Source organism: Vespula vulgaris, chromosome 18 (genome assembly GCF_905475345.1).
Source record: "Vespula vulgaris chromosome 18, iyVesVulg1.1, whole genome shotgun sequence".
NCBI classification, from domain to species: domain Eukaryota; kingdom Metazoa; phylum Arthropoda; class Insecta; order Hymenoptera; family Vespidae; genus Vespula; species Vespula vulgaris.
In genome coordinates, this window is record NC_066603.1 from 1,632,388 (window position 1) to 1,647,500 (window position 15,113).

At 31.7% G+C, this 15,113-nt stretch overlaps 1 protein-coding gene across 1 annotated transcript; it reads left to right on the forward strand.

The window, feature by feature from the left end:
- The first annotated feature begins 1,165 nt into the window (after window positions 1-1,165).
- LOC127070548 (uncharacterized) lies at window positions 1,166-5,740 on the forward strand. The gene is made up of 4 exons (XM_051008655.1): window positions 1,166-1,774; window positions 1,941-2,144; window positions 3,013-3,310; window positions 5,292-5,740. The coding sequence occupies exons 1-4, from the start codon at window positions 1,740-1,742 to the stop codon at window positions 5,598-5,600; spliced, it is 846 nt and encodes a 281-aa protein (XP_050864612.1). The 5' UTR covers window positions 1,166-1,739; the 3' UTR covers window positions 5,601-5,740.
- The last annotated feature ends 9,373 nt before the right edge of the window (window positions 5,741-15,113 follow it).

Genomic DNA, 15,113 nt, shown 5'->3' on the forward strand with positions numbered 1-15,113 from the left:
TTCTTTTCGTTTTGTTTGTTTTTTTTTTCTTTGTGCCTCGTTCGTTAGAAAATTTGATAGGTACACTCGTAAATTCATCAAAAGGTGCACACCCTTGTCGATCCTTCGTTAAGAGGAACAATTATGAATTAATTATATACGTCTTGTGTATTGAACTATTATTTTTCTGGTTTGTATTTGAAAAATTTCGTATTTGAAAAATGGAAGAAAAGAAAAGAAAATAGGGAAGTAAAAAGTCATTGTAAGTAAATTATATTATTTGTACGTCTATAAAAGGGGGAAAGGAAAACGAAAGTTAAATAATATTAAATCAACGCAACGCAAGCGTATAAATAAATATTAAAAAATACTTACAATTCTCATCGAGAAAATAATTTTTGCAAACGATTCGTAATTAATCATACAGTATCACTTCTCGCATCGTTTTTGTTCGTTACGCGTGATTCATTGAGTAAAAAAAAAAAAAAAGAAGATTGTATTCCGTAAAGATTCGTGGTTTTAATAATTAAGGAAATAATTGATAAAACGTATCGTTCTTTCCTACCTTTTAATTTCTTTTTATATTTTATGTTACATTTATCATTCAGACGAGAAAAATTATTCATCGTTCTCCTTCTAATCTTAAATTCTGTTTATACCGATGGTGGAAAATTCGTACTCATATTCTTTTTCTTTTTTCTCTTTTTCCCTACGTTTCCTTCTCTAAAAAATTCAAAAGCGGCAAACAAACATAGGTTGTGATAAAAAGGAAACGGAAGTGTTTCATCTGTCCCTACGGAATATCAAATGAGAATTCGTACGAATTATTACGTTCTATGTAAAGATACCTCTACATTATGTACTGGAAACACTTAACTTTGTTTCTTTCACATTGTGATCTATAGACACATACACTGTATCCAAATGATTTATAAAAAAAGAAGAAGATTAACTTTCTTCCTTGTAATCATCGTTCATGATAATAGATCAAATAAATATAACGTATACTCGATTGTTATATCGATTATTAAGGAGGAACGATATAAAAATTTTCTACTTTCTTTGTCTTGTATTTTTTGTTTCTTTTTTCGCTTCTTTTATCTTTTCATTTCTTTTTCATGGACGATTCAAAAAGAATTTAAAATGAGCTGAAGAGAAAAGAAAAGAAAACGGGAATTGAGTTAGAGTCAGTTTTGTTAGATCCTACGAACGTGCACGATAATAATAACGATAATAATAAAAGATAACAATAATAATAAAAAGTGATATGATGGAAGTCGAAGAAATTTTAAAGCCCAATAAATACGTTCTTCGAACTTTTGGCTTTTGGCCCAGTGAAAATTTATATAATTACACGTTATCTCGATTGAAGGGATATATCGCAGTGTTTTTTATTTTTCTTGGTACGAGTTTTGTAATATTTGCACAAATTACTCTTGTCGGTGATACTATTGTTTTTATAGAGTAAGTGCTATTGTTTTATCGAGAATTGAATATTACTTAATACCAATAAGCGAATTTTTATTCAAATACTCGTAGCAATCATTTCGTAGCAAAAAATAGAAGAATACACATACACACACAGTATAACTCATAATGAGTTTTCTTTTTATTTAGAAGCTACTGACTTCCTTAATTAAAATCCTTTATCTTATCTAATCTCATATCGTGAAACTTAATAATTTTTCTTTTCATTCATTTATATTTGTTCGTGGAAATCAACGGACAGATCTTCGGTTAATGTCGTTGGATGGTCATTGATGTTATCCAAATGTTTGTCATTTAATTTGAAAAGGTTCGTTCTCATTTTAATTATTTTTTTTCTAATTAAATTTATTCGGTTAATATGAATTTATAATGGCATAATTGTTACAATACAAAAAATTGTAAGTGGATAAATACCTTTTGTTTTTAATTTTCTTTTCTTTTTTTTTCTTTTTTATATATATATATATATACAGAGATACTATATTAATATTATTGGTCAAAATGAAAAGAGGAAAGATGGTTGATTATTGGTTAGCCAGACGAGAAATGGCAACGAAATTTCTCACAGCTGTTTATGTTATATTAACTATCACTTATATAATATCACCGTTGTATCTATCAGGAAGAAGTTTACCTTTTCAAGGAAATTTTCCTTCAATTTTCTTTCAAGATCCCTGGTATGTATTTTTAATCGTAATAACCGGAAAAGATTTCTATTTGATTTTCGATAATCATAATCAAATTTTAATATTGCTCGTTCAATAACTTTTACGACGTGTACTTCTCTTTTCTTTCTTTTTTCTTTCTTTTTGTTCCTCGTACTTTTTTCGTAATATAAGGTCACATAAAATTTTAAAAAGCAAGGAAGATTTAATCGAAAGCGAAAATATTAAAAAACTTTCTTGAGAAAAATATAAAAATTTCTTAATTAAAACATTTACGGTATTTTAAACTGTAGCATTAGAAACTAGAAAGGAAGTCTATAAAGACTTCGATTAGATCCAACACATGTTCCATTGTTCGATATCCTTTTGTATCGAGTTTTGGACTTTGATGCATTGTCGAGTTGCCATTCGACGAGTTTAGTAGAGCATTGTCAACTCTTGTCACAAAATTCTCTCGAGCGAGAGTTCAATTCGAAAATTAAAGCTTCAAAATGGAACAAAGCCAAAGACTGTTTGTAAGAAACAAGATTTACAAACAATCCTTTGCTGTATCATTCTTTATTCTTTCATTTTTATATTTGATCGTGTTTTCTATTATCTAGCTCGCACTATAATATTCGATATTCATATTAAATAGAACAAATTAAAACAAGAACTAACTTAATTAGAAATAAAAAATATAGAAAATAAGTAAATAAATAAATAAATAAATAAATAAATAAATATTAAATAGAATAGATGGAACGTATAAGGAGATAATCGAATTAAATATAACTATACGATATAAATAGAAAAAGAGAAAGAAAAAAAAAGAGAAACAAGCAAAAGAAAATAAGAAAATTAGAATCGAAGAAATAATCTTTAATGTTACATTTCGAAGGTATCAGCTGATATATGTCAGCGAGATTATGTTGACCTTATTAGCAGTCACGAATACATTGGCCTGCGACGTGGTACTAATACTCTTCGTCTGCCAGTTATGCAACGACTTGCATAGAACAGCCATCTTGTTGCAACAATATGGAGACGATGAATGCAGCCTGAGGGATGTCATTAACCAACACATCTCGTCCCTAAATTATGGAGAGATAGTATGCCGAGCCTTGTCAGTTATGGTATTCGGTCAGAATTGCATCTGCTCGATGACGATCTGTTTAGCGTGCTATGTCTTCTTTACCGTATGTTTTTCTTCTTTCTTTTATCTTTTTCCCTCTTTTTTTCCTTTTTCTTTCTTCCTTTTTCTTTTCTATCTCAAGCTGCTAATTCCATTAATTCGTCGGTATGCGTTTATTAATTAAGAGAGGGAGAGAGAGAAAGAGAGAGAGAGAGAGAGAGAGAGAGAGAGACCACTGTAGGATCATTATTTTAAGCAGAATATAATTACTCGTTTAATCGTTTTTTTAAAATGCGTGTATGTCGTGCATATACGTGGAATTTTCATCGAGCGATTAGAGATAATTATGTTATGATTAAAAAATTTTTGTTTTTTCTTTTTCTCCCTTTCTTTTTTTTTTTCTTCTTTTGCGTATCTGTTGAAGAACTTGATCTTTCTAATAATGGAATTAATTCGATATTATTTTAAACTCGTGTTTAAAGATTCGAATTCGTCATACGTCGTATTATAATTTATCTTTATAGCTGCGTAACAAAAAATTGATTCTTTTCAAAAATCAACTCGATGATTTCGTAAACGTTCATATTGTATCAAGGCAATCACCGATTTAGATTATCTCTGTCGCGAACAAAAATTGATTATTTCTTTCTTTTCTTTTTTTCAAATCAATTTATCAATTCTTTTTCCTTTTTTTTTTTAAATTCCTTTTATCATCGATCATACAATCGTAGAAAATGCATATTTCAAAACGATTAATGATCCAGTTATATTAATTATCCTCCTCGACAAATAATCGAATGTACTCTAGAGACTAACGAGCGAGAGAGAGAGAGAGAGAGAGGGAGAGGGAAAGAGAAGAATTATTGAGCGATTCTCAGCACACATACAGACACACACACCTATAAATACAACACACGCGTGTGGTAACAAATTTTCTTGCGTTAGTAGACACAGTACGTTTCATATACACGTTCTTAACTTCCTTAAGGCTCGTTATTTTCTTCCTACTTTACGATCTTGATTGATCATCAAGTTTCAAATGGTTCTCTAAGTCGTCCGAGATTGTTCCCGTTTAATCGGTCACGTATAAACTTGTGGGTTGTGCCTAGGTTGCTTATAAGCTGGCCAAAAAGGTTTATGATCGATGTGATTTCGTCAGAACGAATTTCATTAAATTATTAAAGCGTACAACATTCTGACGTATTTATCAAGAAGGGTCTGATAAATTGTCGAACTCTTCTTCAACTAACGATTACACATTTATAGATAATAGCAATAATTATAATAATAATAATTATTATTATTATTATAAAACACTGGCTATGAATGTACGTAAAATTATTTAATTACAAAATAATAACATTAATAATTAATGAAAAATAATATTCAAATAATAATCAAAATGACGGGTGATTTGTAGGATTAAAAGATAATACATAATACACGGAAATATTTTGAAAATGAATTAACATTAAGAAGAGCCATAGAAGGTGGTTGAAAGAAATTATTTTTTATTGATAATAGAACGATGTGAGACTTAATAATCGTAAGATCAGAATGTAATAATAATATAATAATGATAATATAGAAAAATAATACAGAAACATAATACAGAAAAAATAGTGGGTATAACATAAAAAATTATACTCGAAGAATAGACGAAAGCTCAATAGTTGAAAGCTGAAAGCTGAAAGCTCAACTGGCTCCTAGAATCAATTAATGGTGCTCGTAGAGGCAGGGTATAAGCCAATCGACTAATTACGAAAGAGATTAGACGGGATCACGGTATGGGTCGAACGAGAAAACGGGATTAGTCATTGTGCTCTCGTTCTCTTTCTTAATTAGAGAACTCTCTTGGCTCGTACGAATATTGAAAGACAAAGAAAAAAAAAGAAAAGAAAAGAAAAGAAAAGAAAAAAGAAACACAAAGAAAGTAAAGAAAAAAAAAAAAAAAAGAAAAAAAGGAAGAAAAAGAAAAAGAAAAAGAAAAAAAAAAAGAATATAGAAATGGAAGGAAAACAATTATAACGATATTTCTTTTTCAGGTAGAAAACAGATTGACCTTGATGAAAATGATCGTCGTATTGATGGCAATGATCCCAGTGTTATTTATCAATTGTTATAGCGGGGAAATGATTTATAGTGCAAGCTTAAGCGTTAGCAGAGCGATCGATACCAATTGTTGGAAATCTGATAACATTAGAGCCAACAAAGATGGTATTTTCATCGTTCAAAGGGCTCAAAAACCAATGCAAATCGCTGTGGGTACCTTTGCTGTTATCAATCTGAAATTCTTTTGCGATTCCATGTATAATGCGATTTCTTACGCTATGATATTGAAAACTATGAGTTAGTATCGTTAACATATAGAAATTTTCTTTTGTGTGTCTTATCTATAACAAGTATAATATTATAAATGGAAAAGAGCGGAGAAAAATTTGAAATACAAAGAAAAACAAAAAAAAAAAAATAGAAAAAAGAATAAGACGATCCTTTGTCTTTCAATTATTATTTAATCTTTTTATAGAGTGTATGCATTTATTTTTTTTTTTTCATTTTCTTCAGGATATTATTAAACAAATATAGAGAAAATATAGAGAATTATTTGTTACGATGTTGATGCAATATCAGTTTTTTCTTCTTCTTTAATATTACTTTATATACAGTAAAATTAATCAACGCGCAAACACGATAGATATATTCTGTGTGTGTGTGTGTGTGTGTGTGTGTATATACAAATTTTTATTAAAAACACAAAGACTCAAAGATATGAACTTATAAAGAAGAAAAAGAAATATTACAGATATTCTTCTTAATCCAATTAAAAAGATATCTCTTTATTCTTTTTTTTTAATTTTATATACAGACGAAAGAAAAAATAAATAAATAAGAACAAGATACCGATCGACATGAGAAAAAAAAAACTATATATAGACGGATACATATATAGATAGAAATCATATGATATGCATATTTTTTATTTTTGTTTTCTTTTTTTTTTCTTCTTAAATTTTATATCAATTATAAAAGAAAAGTATTGAAGAGAATAATAACAAGATGTTAGCTCGATTTATCAAGAAGTTCTTGTAGAAGTTTCGTTCAAAAGATTAATCTCTTTAACACGTTAAGACATCGCTGTCTCATCCAGTCTTTGTCTTATCCTCTCTTATCCTCTCTCATCCTCTTTATCTCTTTCTCTCTCTCTCTTTCTCTCTCATATTGTCAGGAAGACGAAAATATATATAGTTAACAGGATCCAATTAATCTTAGATACACAAAGATCTAAATGGAAAATACGTCGGACATGGGGACGATCGGTCGTGTCTTGATCGAAAGAGAAGTATACAAGTCGATCAGCTGATTTCGAATTAACGATCGAAATTCTCTTCTCCTCGTGGAGAGGATTAAAATATCAAACTTTTTAAGCTGCTTATTACATTTCTTCTTTTTTCTTTAGTTCCCTTTCTTTTTTCTTTTCTTTCTTTCCCCCGAAAAGTTTGTAATAATTTATATATTTAAACTTCTTTCGCAAGGCAAGGTGGATTGGGTTAATGAAAGATCTCTTTAAGAGAAAACACGGCAAAAAATAAAAAAGGATTCAAGTGCAAAAGAAAAATTAATAATTCAAAGAGACAATTCGTTGTACCAGTCGTTGTAGTCGTCGTCGTTGTCATCGTCGCTTTATTACATTTTTCCTTATTTTTTTTTTAAATCTCCTTTCATCTTCTTTTTTGTTTGTTACTCTCTTCCCTTTATTTTTTGTATTGCTTTTTCTTTTTTACTCTTCTTCCACCTTTCTTTCTTTTTTCTTTTTTTCTTTTTTAATCTTCTTATTTCAAAGGATCATTTTATATAAAATGGAGTGCGGTCTATTGAAACTCTCAGCATTACGATAATGTCGAGATATCCATAATGCAAGCTTCAAGCTTTCTTCGACGATACTCGCATTTGAGAGAGAAGGAGAGAATGACAGAGGGAGAGAGAGACAGAGAGAGAGAGAGAGAGAGAGAGAGAGGAAAAAAGAAGAGGATGATCGGTCGACCCTTTCTCTATCTCTCTCTTTCTCTTATATGTACACTGAGAAAGCCTTTCTTCTTTTCTCTCTCTCTCTCTCTCTCTCTCTCTCTCTCTCTCTCTCTCTCTCTCTCTCCATCTCTTTCTTTCTTTCTTCTTACTTTATGTTACTCAGATATATGTATGTACACGCTCAGAGGTATGTACCCTTTTCGAAATAGAAAATATACTTGAATCGGAGAATGAAGGGAAAGCTTTCATCCACATTGTCCTTGTTGAACTTTCTTCACATTGCAATCATGAATTTGGCCTATATATACGAACGAAGACGACAAGTACGAAGTCTAAGGATCATAATCTATATCAACTTGCACATTTCTTTTTTCTTTTTTTTTTATCTCTTCGTTCGTTTATGGGATTAAAAAAGAAAAGAATATGAAGAATCAGGCACACATAATCATTATTATCACATTACGACTATGTAAAATCTGACTTTAATGGTTTGTGACTACTGGACTAACGAACCCCTAATGGATGACTACACGTTTAACACGTTTTTCTTTATTAATGAAAGATATATATATATATATATATATATATATATATATATGTATTTATGTTTAATTGGGTTCCATTGTAAAAACAATTTTTTTTCGTGTACCTTTCTTTCTTTTTTCTGTTTTTTTTTCTTTCTTTCTTTTTCATTGACTATTTGCTTTGTATTATTCAATGACCATGGCGTCGTGATACACGGTGGCTGAAAAGTTTTTTTTAGATAAACTCGAACGACAAACCTGACGTACGACTATCACACATTTCATTTTATTAATAAAAGATGGATATTATATCTACGTATATCTTTTATTGTAGCGTGACGTTGTGGCAAAAGCAATGTATATATATATATATATATATTTTTTTTTTGTGTACCTTCCTTCCTTTTTGTATTCATGTTTTATTTTTGTTTCTTTTTTTTCCTATTCTTTTTTTTTTTTGGTTTGACTTTCCGCTTTTGGTTATTTAGTATTTTGACCGGGTCCGTTCGACGTTCGTTGGTTGATTCTATTTCAATATTTTTTTTTTTTTGATTTATTTCATAAAATCGTTGATTTTATTTGAAAAAATGAATTGCTTGCTGTTTCTTTTTTTTCTCGAAATTTTGTAATCTCGTAATTACATTTCGCGTTAAAGTTTTACGATGTCGATCGAAAAAGAAAAAAAGAGAACGGAACAAAAAAGGAACGGTTAGCTCAAAAAGAGTCTCGAGAAAGAAAAATAGAGAAAAAAAAAGAAGAAGAGTAATTGAGATATTTAAAGTCATGTGGTAACACTTTCGGTCCACCCTGTATAATTTTCTGTTGAAAGTGCGGGAATGTGTGAAGGATCGGGGGTTGGAAGAAAGGGATGAAAAGCTTTCGTCCCAGATTACGGGTGGATCAATTAAACGAGAACTCGAAACGCGTTGGTTACACGTATGTACCTATGTACATCTATGTATAAGCTTTGGCATCGACTAACAATGAAAATACATAATGGCTAAAGTGTGTTCACGATGACTGCACTATGCTTCATCGACGATGCAGAACGGAGGTAATAACAAAAAAAGTTATACATTTTCTTTGGCTCCTTTTAGTACATTCGGACGTCGTTTAATGATGAAAAAATCAATAATTTATATTCATTCGGTCGTAGATGAAATATTTGTTCGAGGTTTATTGGAAATGTTTGAATTTATTTTTAAAAGGGTATCGTTATGTACGTAATATGAATACTTATACGTAAATTATAATAATATTAATATCTAAATATGCTAATTGATTTAAATAAAATTATAGTGTAAGTAAATTCTTTTTAAATTATCTATAAATTTTAATCATTTTTTCATTATCTAATAAATTTTTTATACATTTTAAATAAACAAAAAACCATCAGTTGATAATTTAAATATCTATTACTTAACGGCATCCAGATTGCAAGTAGTATTTCAAAAATTTCTATGCGTTAACTATGAAGAAAGAAGAAACGAAACAAACAAAAAAAAAAAGAAAAAGAAAAAAGAATATAAAATCTCTCGTGAAAACGACACGATATCTCTTATTTCCATTATGAGAGTTAAATGCACACAGGTACATATTTTTCAATGTAGAAACGATAATAATTGATAAGTCATCTTGCTCGATAAAATTTTTAAAGCAAACGACTAACACCGACAGAGAAATCGACGATTCTCGTAAAGGAAAGCAAGAAACGAAAGTAAGTTTCTACTGTTGTCGACGACGGCAAACAGCCAGCAGCAGTTCGGAAAGTAAAAAGTTATCTCCCCTTTTGTTTCGTTCTACTCGAACAAAAGTTGTAGAAACATTTTTCGGCGCTTGTAAAAGAGACAAAGACAGAGAGAGAGAGAGAGAGAGAGAGAGAGAGAGAGGGTATATGTATAGGGTGGACCAAAAATTTATAGATGATTTTTTTATAAATCAATTACTCTTTTTTTTAGATTAATTTTATGTTTATCTGATTGTTCAATAACATCTCTAACATGGTTAAACTGCAGGAGTAATTTAGGAGCCTGTAAATGTCTCCAAAAAAGGAATAATTGATTTTTTGATATCATCTAGAAACTTTTGGCTCATCTTGAAACTTTGGGCCCGCTCTGTATATATAGCAAGCTTTTCTCTCTCTCTCTCTCTCTCTCACTTTCACGCACTCTTTCTTTCTATCTCTCTTTCTATTTCATAAAACGGTGAATAAATTATACAGCCGACGTTCTCGAAGATCTTCGAAACTTCGTGGGAGGGTTGAAGAGGATGGTATGCTAAAAGATAAGAAAGGATGAGTAAATTTCTAGTAGTAAAAGAAGAAGAAGAAGAGTGGTAAAATAATTTGCATAAGTAATAATAGTTAAAAGATATGAATTTTCGTCGAGAAACGAGAAATTTTCGAAAGGAAGAGTCGTTAAACAAAAAATAGGGTATTTTTATATATTAAGAAACAGCTGATCTCTCTCTCTCTTTCTCTCTCTCTCTCTCTCTCTCTTTCTCTCTTTCTATCAAAACGATAGATCTTCATTTTCATCTTCGTATCTCGTTCTTGTTACGTAACGAGACTTCATCTTTATGCATGAATTTTTGGAAAGAGGAGTGAGGTGGTGAACAGGTGCGGTAGATAGAGAGAGACAGAGTATGAGAGCCTATGCAAGCAACGAGGCCATTGAAATTTCTGTCATCGAAATAATTTGCGTGCTTAAAACTCTCTCTCTCTCTCACGTCGGTAACGAGTGTCGACTAGCAATTAATTTGTAGTGGTAAGAGACTGAGAGAGAGAGAGAGAGAGAGAGAGAGAGAGAGATTCAGAAAATCCTGAAACGGCTTAGCTTGAGTGGCAATAAAGGATTAGCTTACGTTGATAAGCCACGATTACTTTCACCAAAGAAGATCGTACAAACTCGTCGACGAAATCATATCTAGGATCAGTCCAGGATCAATTTGTTATAGTTATGAAAATTTTTGAATACTCCAAAAGATCCATGTTCCAACGGCGATTATATCTCACAATCGAATATATTAAATTATTAAACAATCGAATAATCAAATAATATTACAATTTGATTAATCGTTCGTCGAGATTATCCTTCTTTTCCTTTCTTTTCTTTTGTTTTATACGTAATCATTTGTCCTGTCGCTACTAATAAGAGAAACATTAGATAATCTTCTTCCGTTTGTTCAAGTGATTATAGGAATATCAATACAATTAGATACGCACTATGACGACTATTATTTGTCTTTCTCAGAAAATACACGTAGATCATAGATATATATGGATGGATAGATGTACAATATAATTAGATACGCGCTATGACGACTATTATTTGTCTTTCTCAGAAAATACACGTAGATCATAGGTATATATGTATGGATAGGTATATATCTATATATATATGTGTGTGTAGTGGTGACATATCATTATGTTCGATCAGTACATTGGTGACATCAATGTTCTTGGGCCAGGTTAGCCCCTTTGTTCGAGGGTAGTTGTCTCCTCGTCAGATAGAGAGACCGAGAGAGACAGAGACAGAGACAGACACAGAGAGAGAGAGAGAGAGAGAGAGAGAGAGAGAGAGAGAGAGAGAGAGAGAGAGAGAGAGAGAGAGAGAGAGAGAGCGAGAGAGAGAGAGAGAGAGAGAGAGAGAGAGAGAGAGAGAGAGAGAGAGTGTCGCTTACCAACTCGCCAAACCCCTTTATCTAGCTTTCCCGTGGGGCAGACCTGGAACTGGCCTCCATTCGACTAAGAGCAAATGTATGACTGGTACACGTTCATATACATGTACACGTACATTTACGTACGTATACTAACCATCCCCCACACTACACACACACACACACACACACACACACACACACACACACACACACACACACACATTTCACGTATAAGTGAGAAGAGAGCGACTACAAAGCATACCGCTTTGGAGGAAAATCGAGCCTTGGAGTCACGTAGATGGGAATGGTCTCTGCCGTTAAGAAGAAAGGGTAGAGAAAGAAAGAAAGAGAGAATGAAAGAATGAGATAGATGGAAAAGTAGAGTGATGTGCCAAACGCCTAAGGGCGTGAAAGAAAAGTGAGAGAAAGAGAGAGAGAGAGAGAGAGAGAAAGAGAGTAAGAGAGTACGATACAGAACAGAGGGAAAGAGAGAGAGGGTCAGAGTACGATACAGAACAGAGAGAAAAGCGAGAGAGAGAGAGAGAGAGAGAGAGAGAGAAAGAGTTTGCCTCAGAAGTGGGTGTGTGTATGAGCTGGAAGAAACGGTTTAGGAGGGTTGCAGCTGCAGACGACAACGACCGTCCAACCACCACTCGCCCTTATTCGCTTTCACTCATTCTCGACACATCGACGTGTTCAATCTCAACCCCCATCTGTCTGACACATCGACGGTTATATCACTTGACTTTCTCATAACTTACAGACTTTTTCGTCTTCTTCTTCTTCTTCTTCTTTCTTTTCCCTTTTTTTTTGTTCTTTTTTTCACCTTTCTTTTTTAAATGATAATTGCTTTAGAATGTATTATCTCATTCGTATTATTCATTTCTATGATTTTTTATTTTTATTTTATATATATATATATATATATATATATATTATATATCTTTATTTTTTTATTGTTATTTGTGTAGGATCTTTTAAACGAGATAAAGATAATAAATCTATGTTCTTTCGTTGATAATAATTTGTCGATGAAAAAGTTATAATGATCCAATTAGAGAATATAATATACGTCATACTTATATATAATGTGTAATTAACAGACGAACGTAGATTGCATGCGGTAACAATTGTTTATCGATCATCTGTCAAATTAATCAACGAGATGAATTAACATAATTGATCGATTTAAAATTTGAAGTAATTATAATTGTTGACACAGAGAACTATAAAGACATATATATATATATATATATATATATATATATATATATATATATATATAGAGAGAGAGAGAGAGAGAGAGAGAGAGAGAGAGAAGGAGTGAAAGAGAGAAAGAGAGAGAAAAAGAGCAGTATTACACAATTGAGATTGTAGACAAATCGATGGCTTACAATGTAAATACGAAGGAGAACGAGTATTCTCTCTTTTTCTTGCTCGTTCCCGTTCAGTTAGCTATCTCCTCACTTATCTACCGATTTTCCAGATCTTCTTTCATTTCCTCACCACCCCTCGATATGGTCTCCCATACTAGCATTCTTGTGTTGTCGAAGCTCCTGCATTTTTTCCCTTCTATCTTTTTTTCTCTTCTTCTTCTCCTTCTTTTTCTTTCTTTTTCTTTTAAGTCTTTTTTCTCTTTTTTCGTTTTTTTTTTTTGTAAAGGCCCACTCTTTCGTAACGAGAGCTTTCTGTAACCTACGATAAGACTTCCTTTGCCTTTTCAGGCTTTCATTCTATTTTTCTTTTTCGCTCATATATATATATATATATATATATATATATATGCGTATGTGTGTGTACTTACATATATATAGTGTATACATAAGTATGTATATATATATACATACACATATATGTATGTGTGTCTGTATATATTTATTCGATACTTAGATAAGTTTACGTTTTATATATGTATGTAGCTGTTTAGACTCGTATATAATACAGAAACACCACACAAGACGAGACACACACACACACACACACACAACCACGTGAAATTGTGGGTTCTCATCCCTAAGTAGATTTTCTTCCCTTTTCGAATCGATTTTCTCTTTCTCTTTCTTTTTTTCTTTCTTCTTTTCTTTTCTTTTCCCCTGTCTTTCCCTTCTCTCGATGTTCTCTCATTCGTACCTTACGCTCCTTGCGAATGCAGCCGGTATCTCGCATTCCGGACGATTTACGTTCTCCATTGTTTACGATTTAAGAGTTTTCGAAGGACTTAATGCCTGGCAGGAACTAGCCGTTCCTTTTGGATTACCGTAATGTGGTCATTTTCAAAAGGTTAACTACCATCTCAGTCGATTTTCATCATTCTCCATTTTACTTCTCGATCGAAAAACTTATTTCTATTTCCTTCTTTTTTCTTTTTCTGCTTCGTTTCGTTATGTACTGTTTTTTCTTTTTTTTTCTTTCCTTTTTTTTTTATACGATATGAATTATAAGTTTATGATTGGCTTGTAATTTCACGATTCGAAAAAAAAAGGAAGAAGATAAAATATATCAACTCGGAAAAGAAGTAAAAAAAGAAAAATTTTTGGCCCATCCTATATAAATAAAAGATCGAAGATAATTATATAAGCTTTGTTTAATTAATCGTATAAGCTTTGTTTAATTAAAAAATATTTCATTCAAAATTTCTCTTCACTTTTTCAAAATTTTGTACGCACTCATTAGGATGAATATTAACGAACACATTTCTTTCGTTTGCATTTTTTTTTCTTTACTTTTCAATCGAGCTTTAGACCAGTGGATTCACTTGTTAGACGAATTTTTAATGGATAGCCGATGGGGTTGTTAAAATCGAGGTCACGTACGATTCGGTAGACCAAGTTTCAGGCTTTTCGAGAGTTTCACGACTACTCTAGTCTAACTTTGAACAATCAAGAAACTTCGATTTCTCGTAGAATCTACAAAAAGGAAAATTTCCTTTCGATGGATCTATGTTACACAGATCGACTTCATCTTTGCATATTTATTACATGATATGTAAGTAGATATGCACATACGTTTTCATATATAGAACGTATACGTATACATATATATACACACACATATATATTTATATATGTAAGAATAATTAGATAGGACGTATATATAAGAATAAATAAATAAATACTTACATATATATAAAACTAATTATATATATATATATATATTTTATTTTTTCTCATGTGGGTCGCGTGCCAGCGATCTATTTATCCGTTGCAATATTCAAGTGGTTTTTCTCTCCCTTTTGTATTGTTATCTTAAACTACCCTTTTTCTTTCCATCTTTCTTTCCAGTCTACCCTCCTTCCTCATTCTACCATTCTTCTTCTCCCCATCATCACCAAGCCCGTTTCAATTCCACGAAACTCCGATCTCTCTACCACGAAAAAGACAGAGAGAAGAGAGAGAGAGAGAGAGAGAGAGAGAGAGAGAGACAGACAGACAGACAGACAGAGAAGAAAGAAAGAAAGAAAGAAAGACTGAGAAGCAGTTTACGTTTCTACTTTACATAATACCAATTCCACAAGTCCTCTCTTCTTTCCTTTTCGCTTTGCGTGTGTAAGTTAAGCGGGCCACCCCTTTCTTCGATACTTTTTCTCTCTTCCTCTCTTTTTCACTCGTCTTGTCTTACCACCCCTTTTCCTAAAACTTTAGTCTCTCTCTCTCTCTC

Coding starts and splice junctions, on each gene's coding strand:
- LOC127070548 (XM_051008655.1), top strand. CDS start 1,740: ATGTTATCCAAATGTTTGTCATTTAATTTGAAAAG. Junction 1,775..1,940: donor TTGTCATTTAATTTGAAAAG/GTTCGTTCTCAT, acceptor ATATATATACAG/AGATACTATATTAATATTAT. Junction 2,145..3,012: donor ATTTTCTTTCAAGATCCCTG/GTATGTATTTTT, acceptor TACATTTCGAAG/GTATCAGCTGATATATGTCA.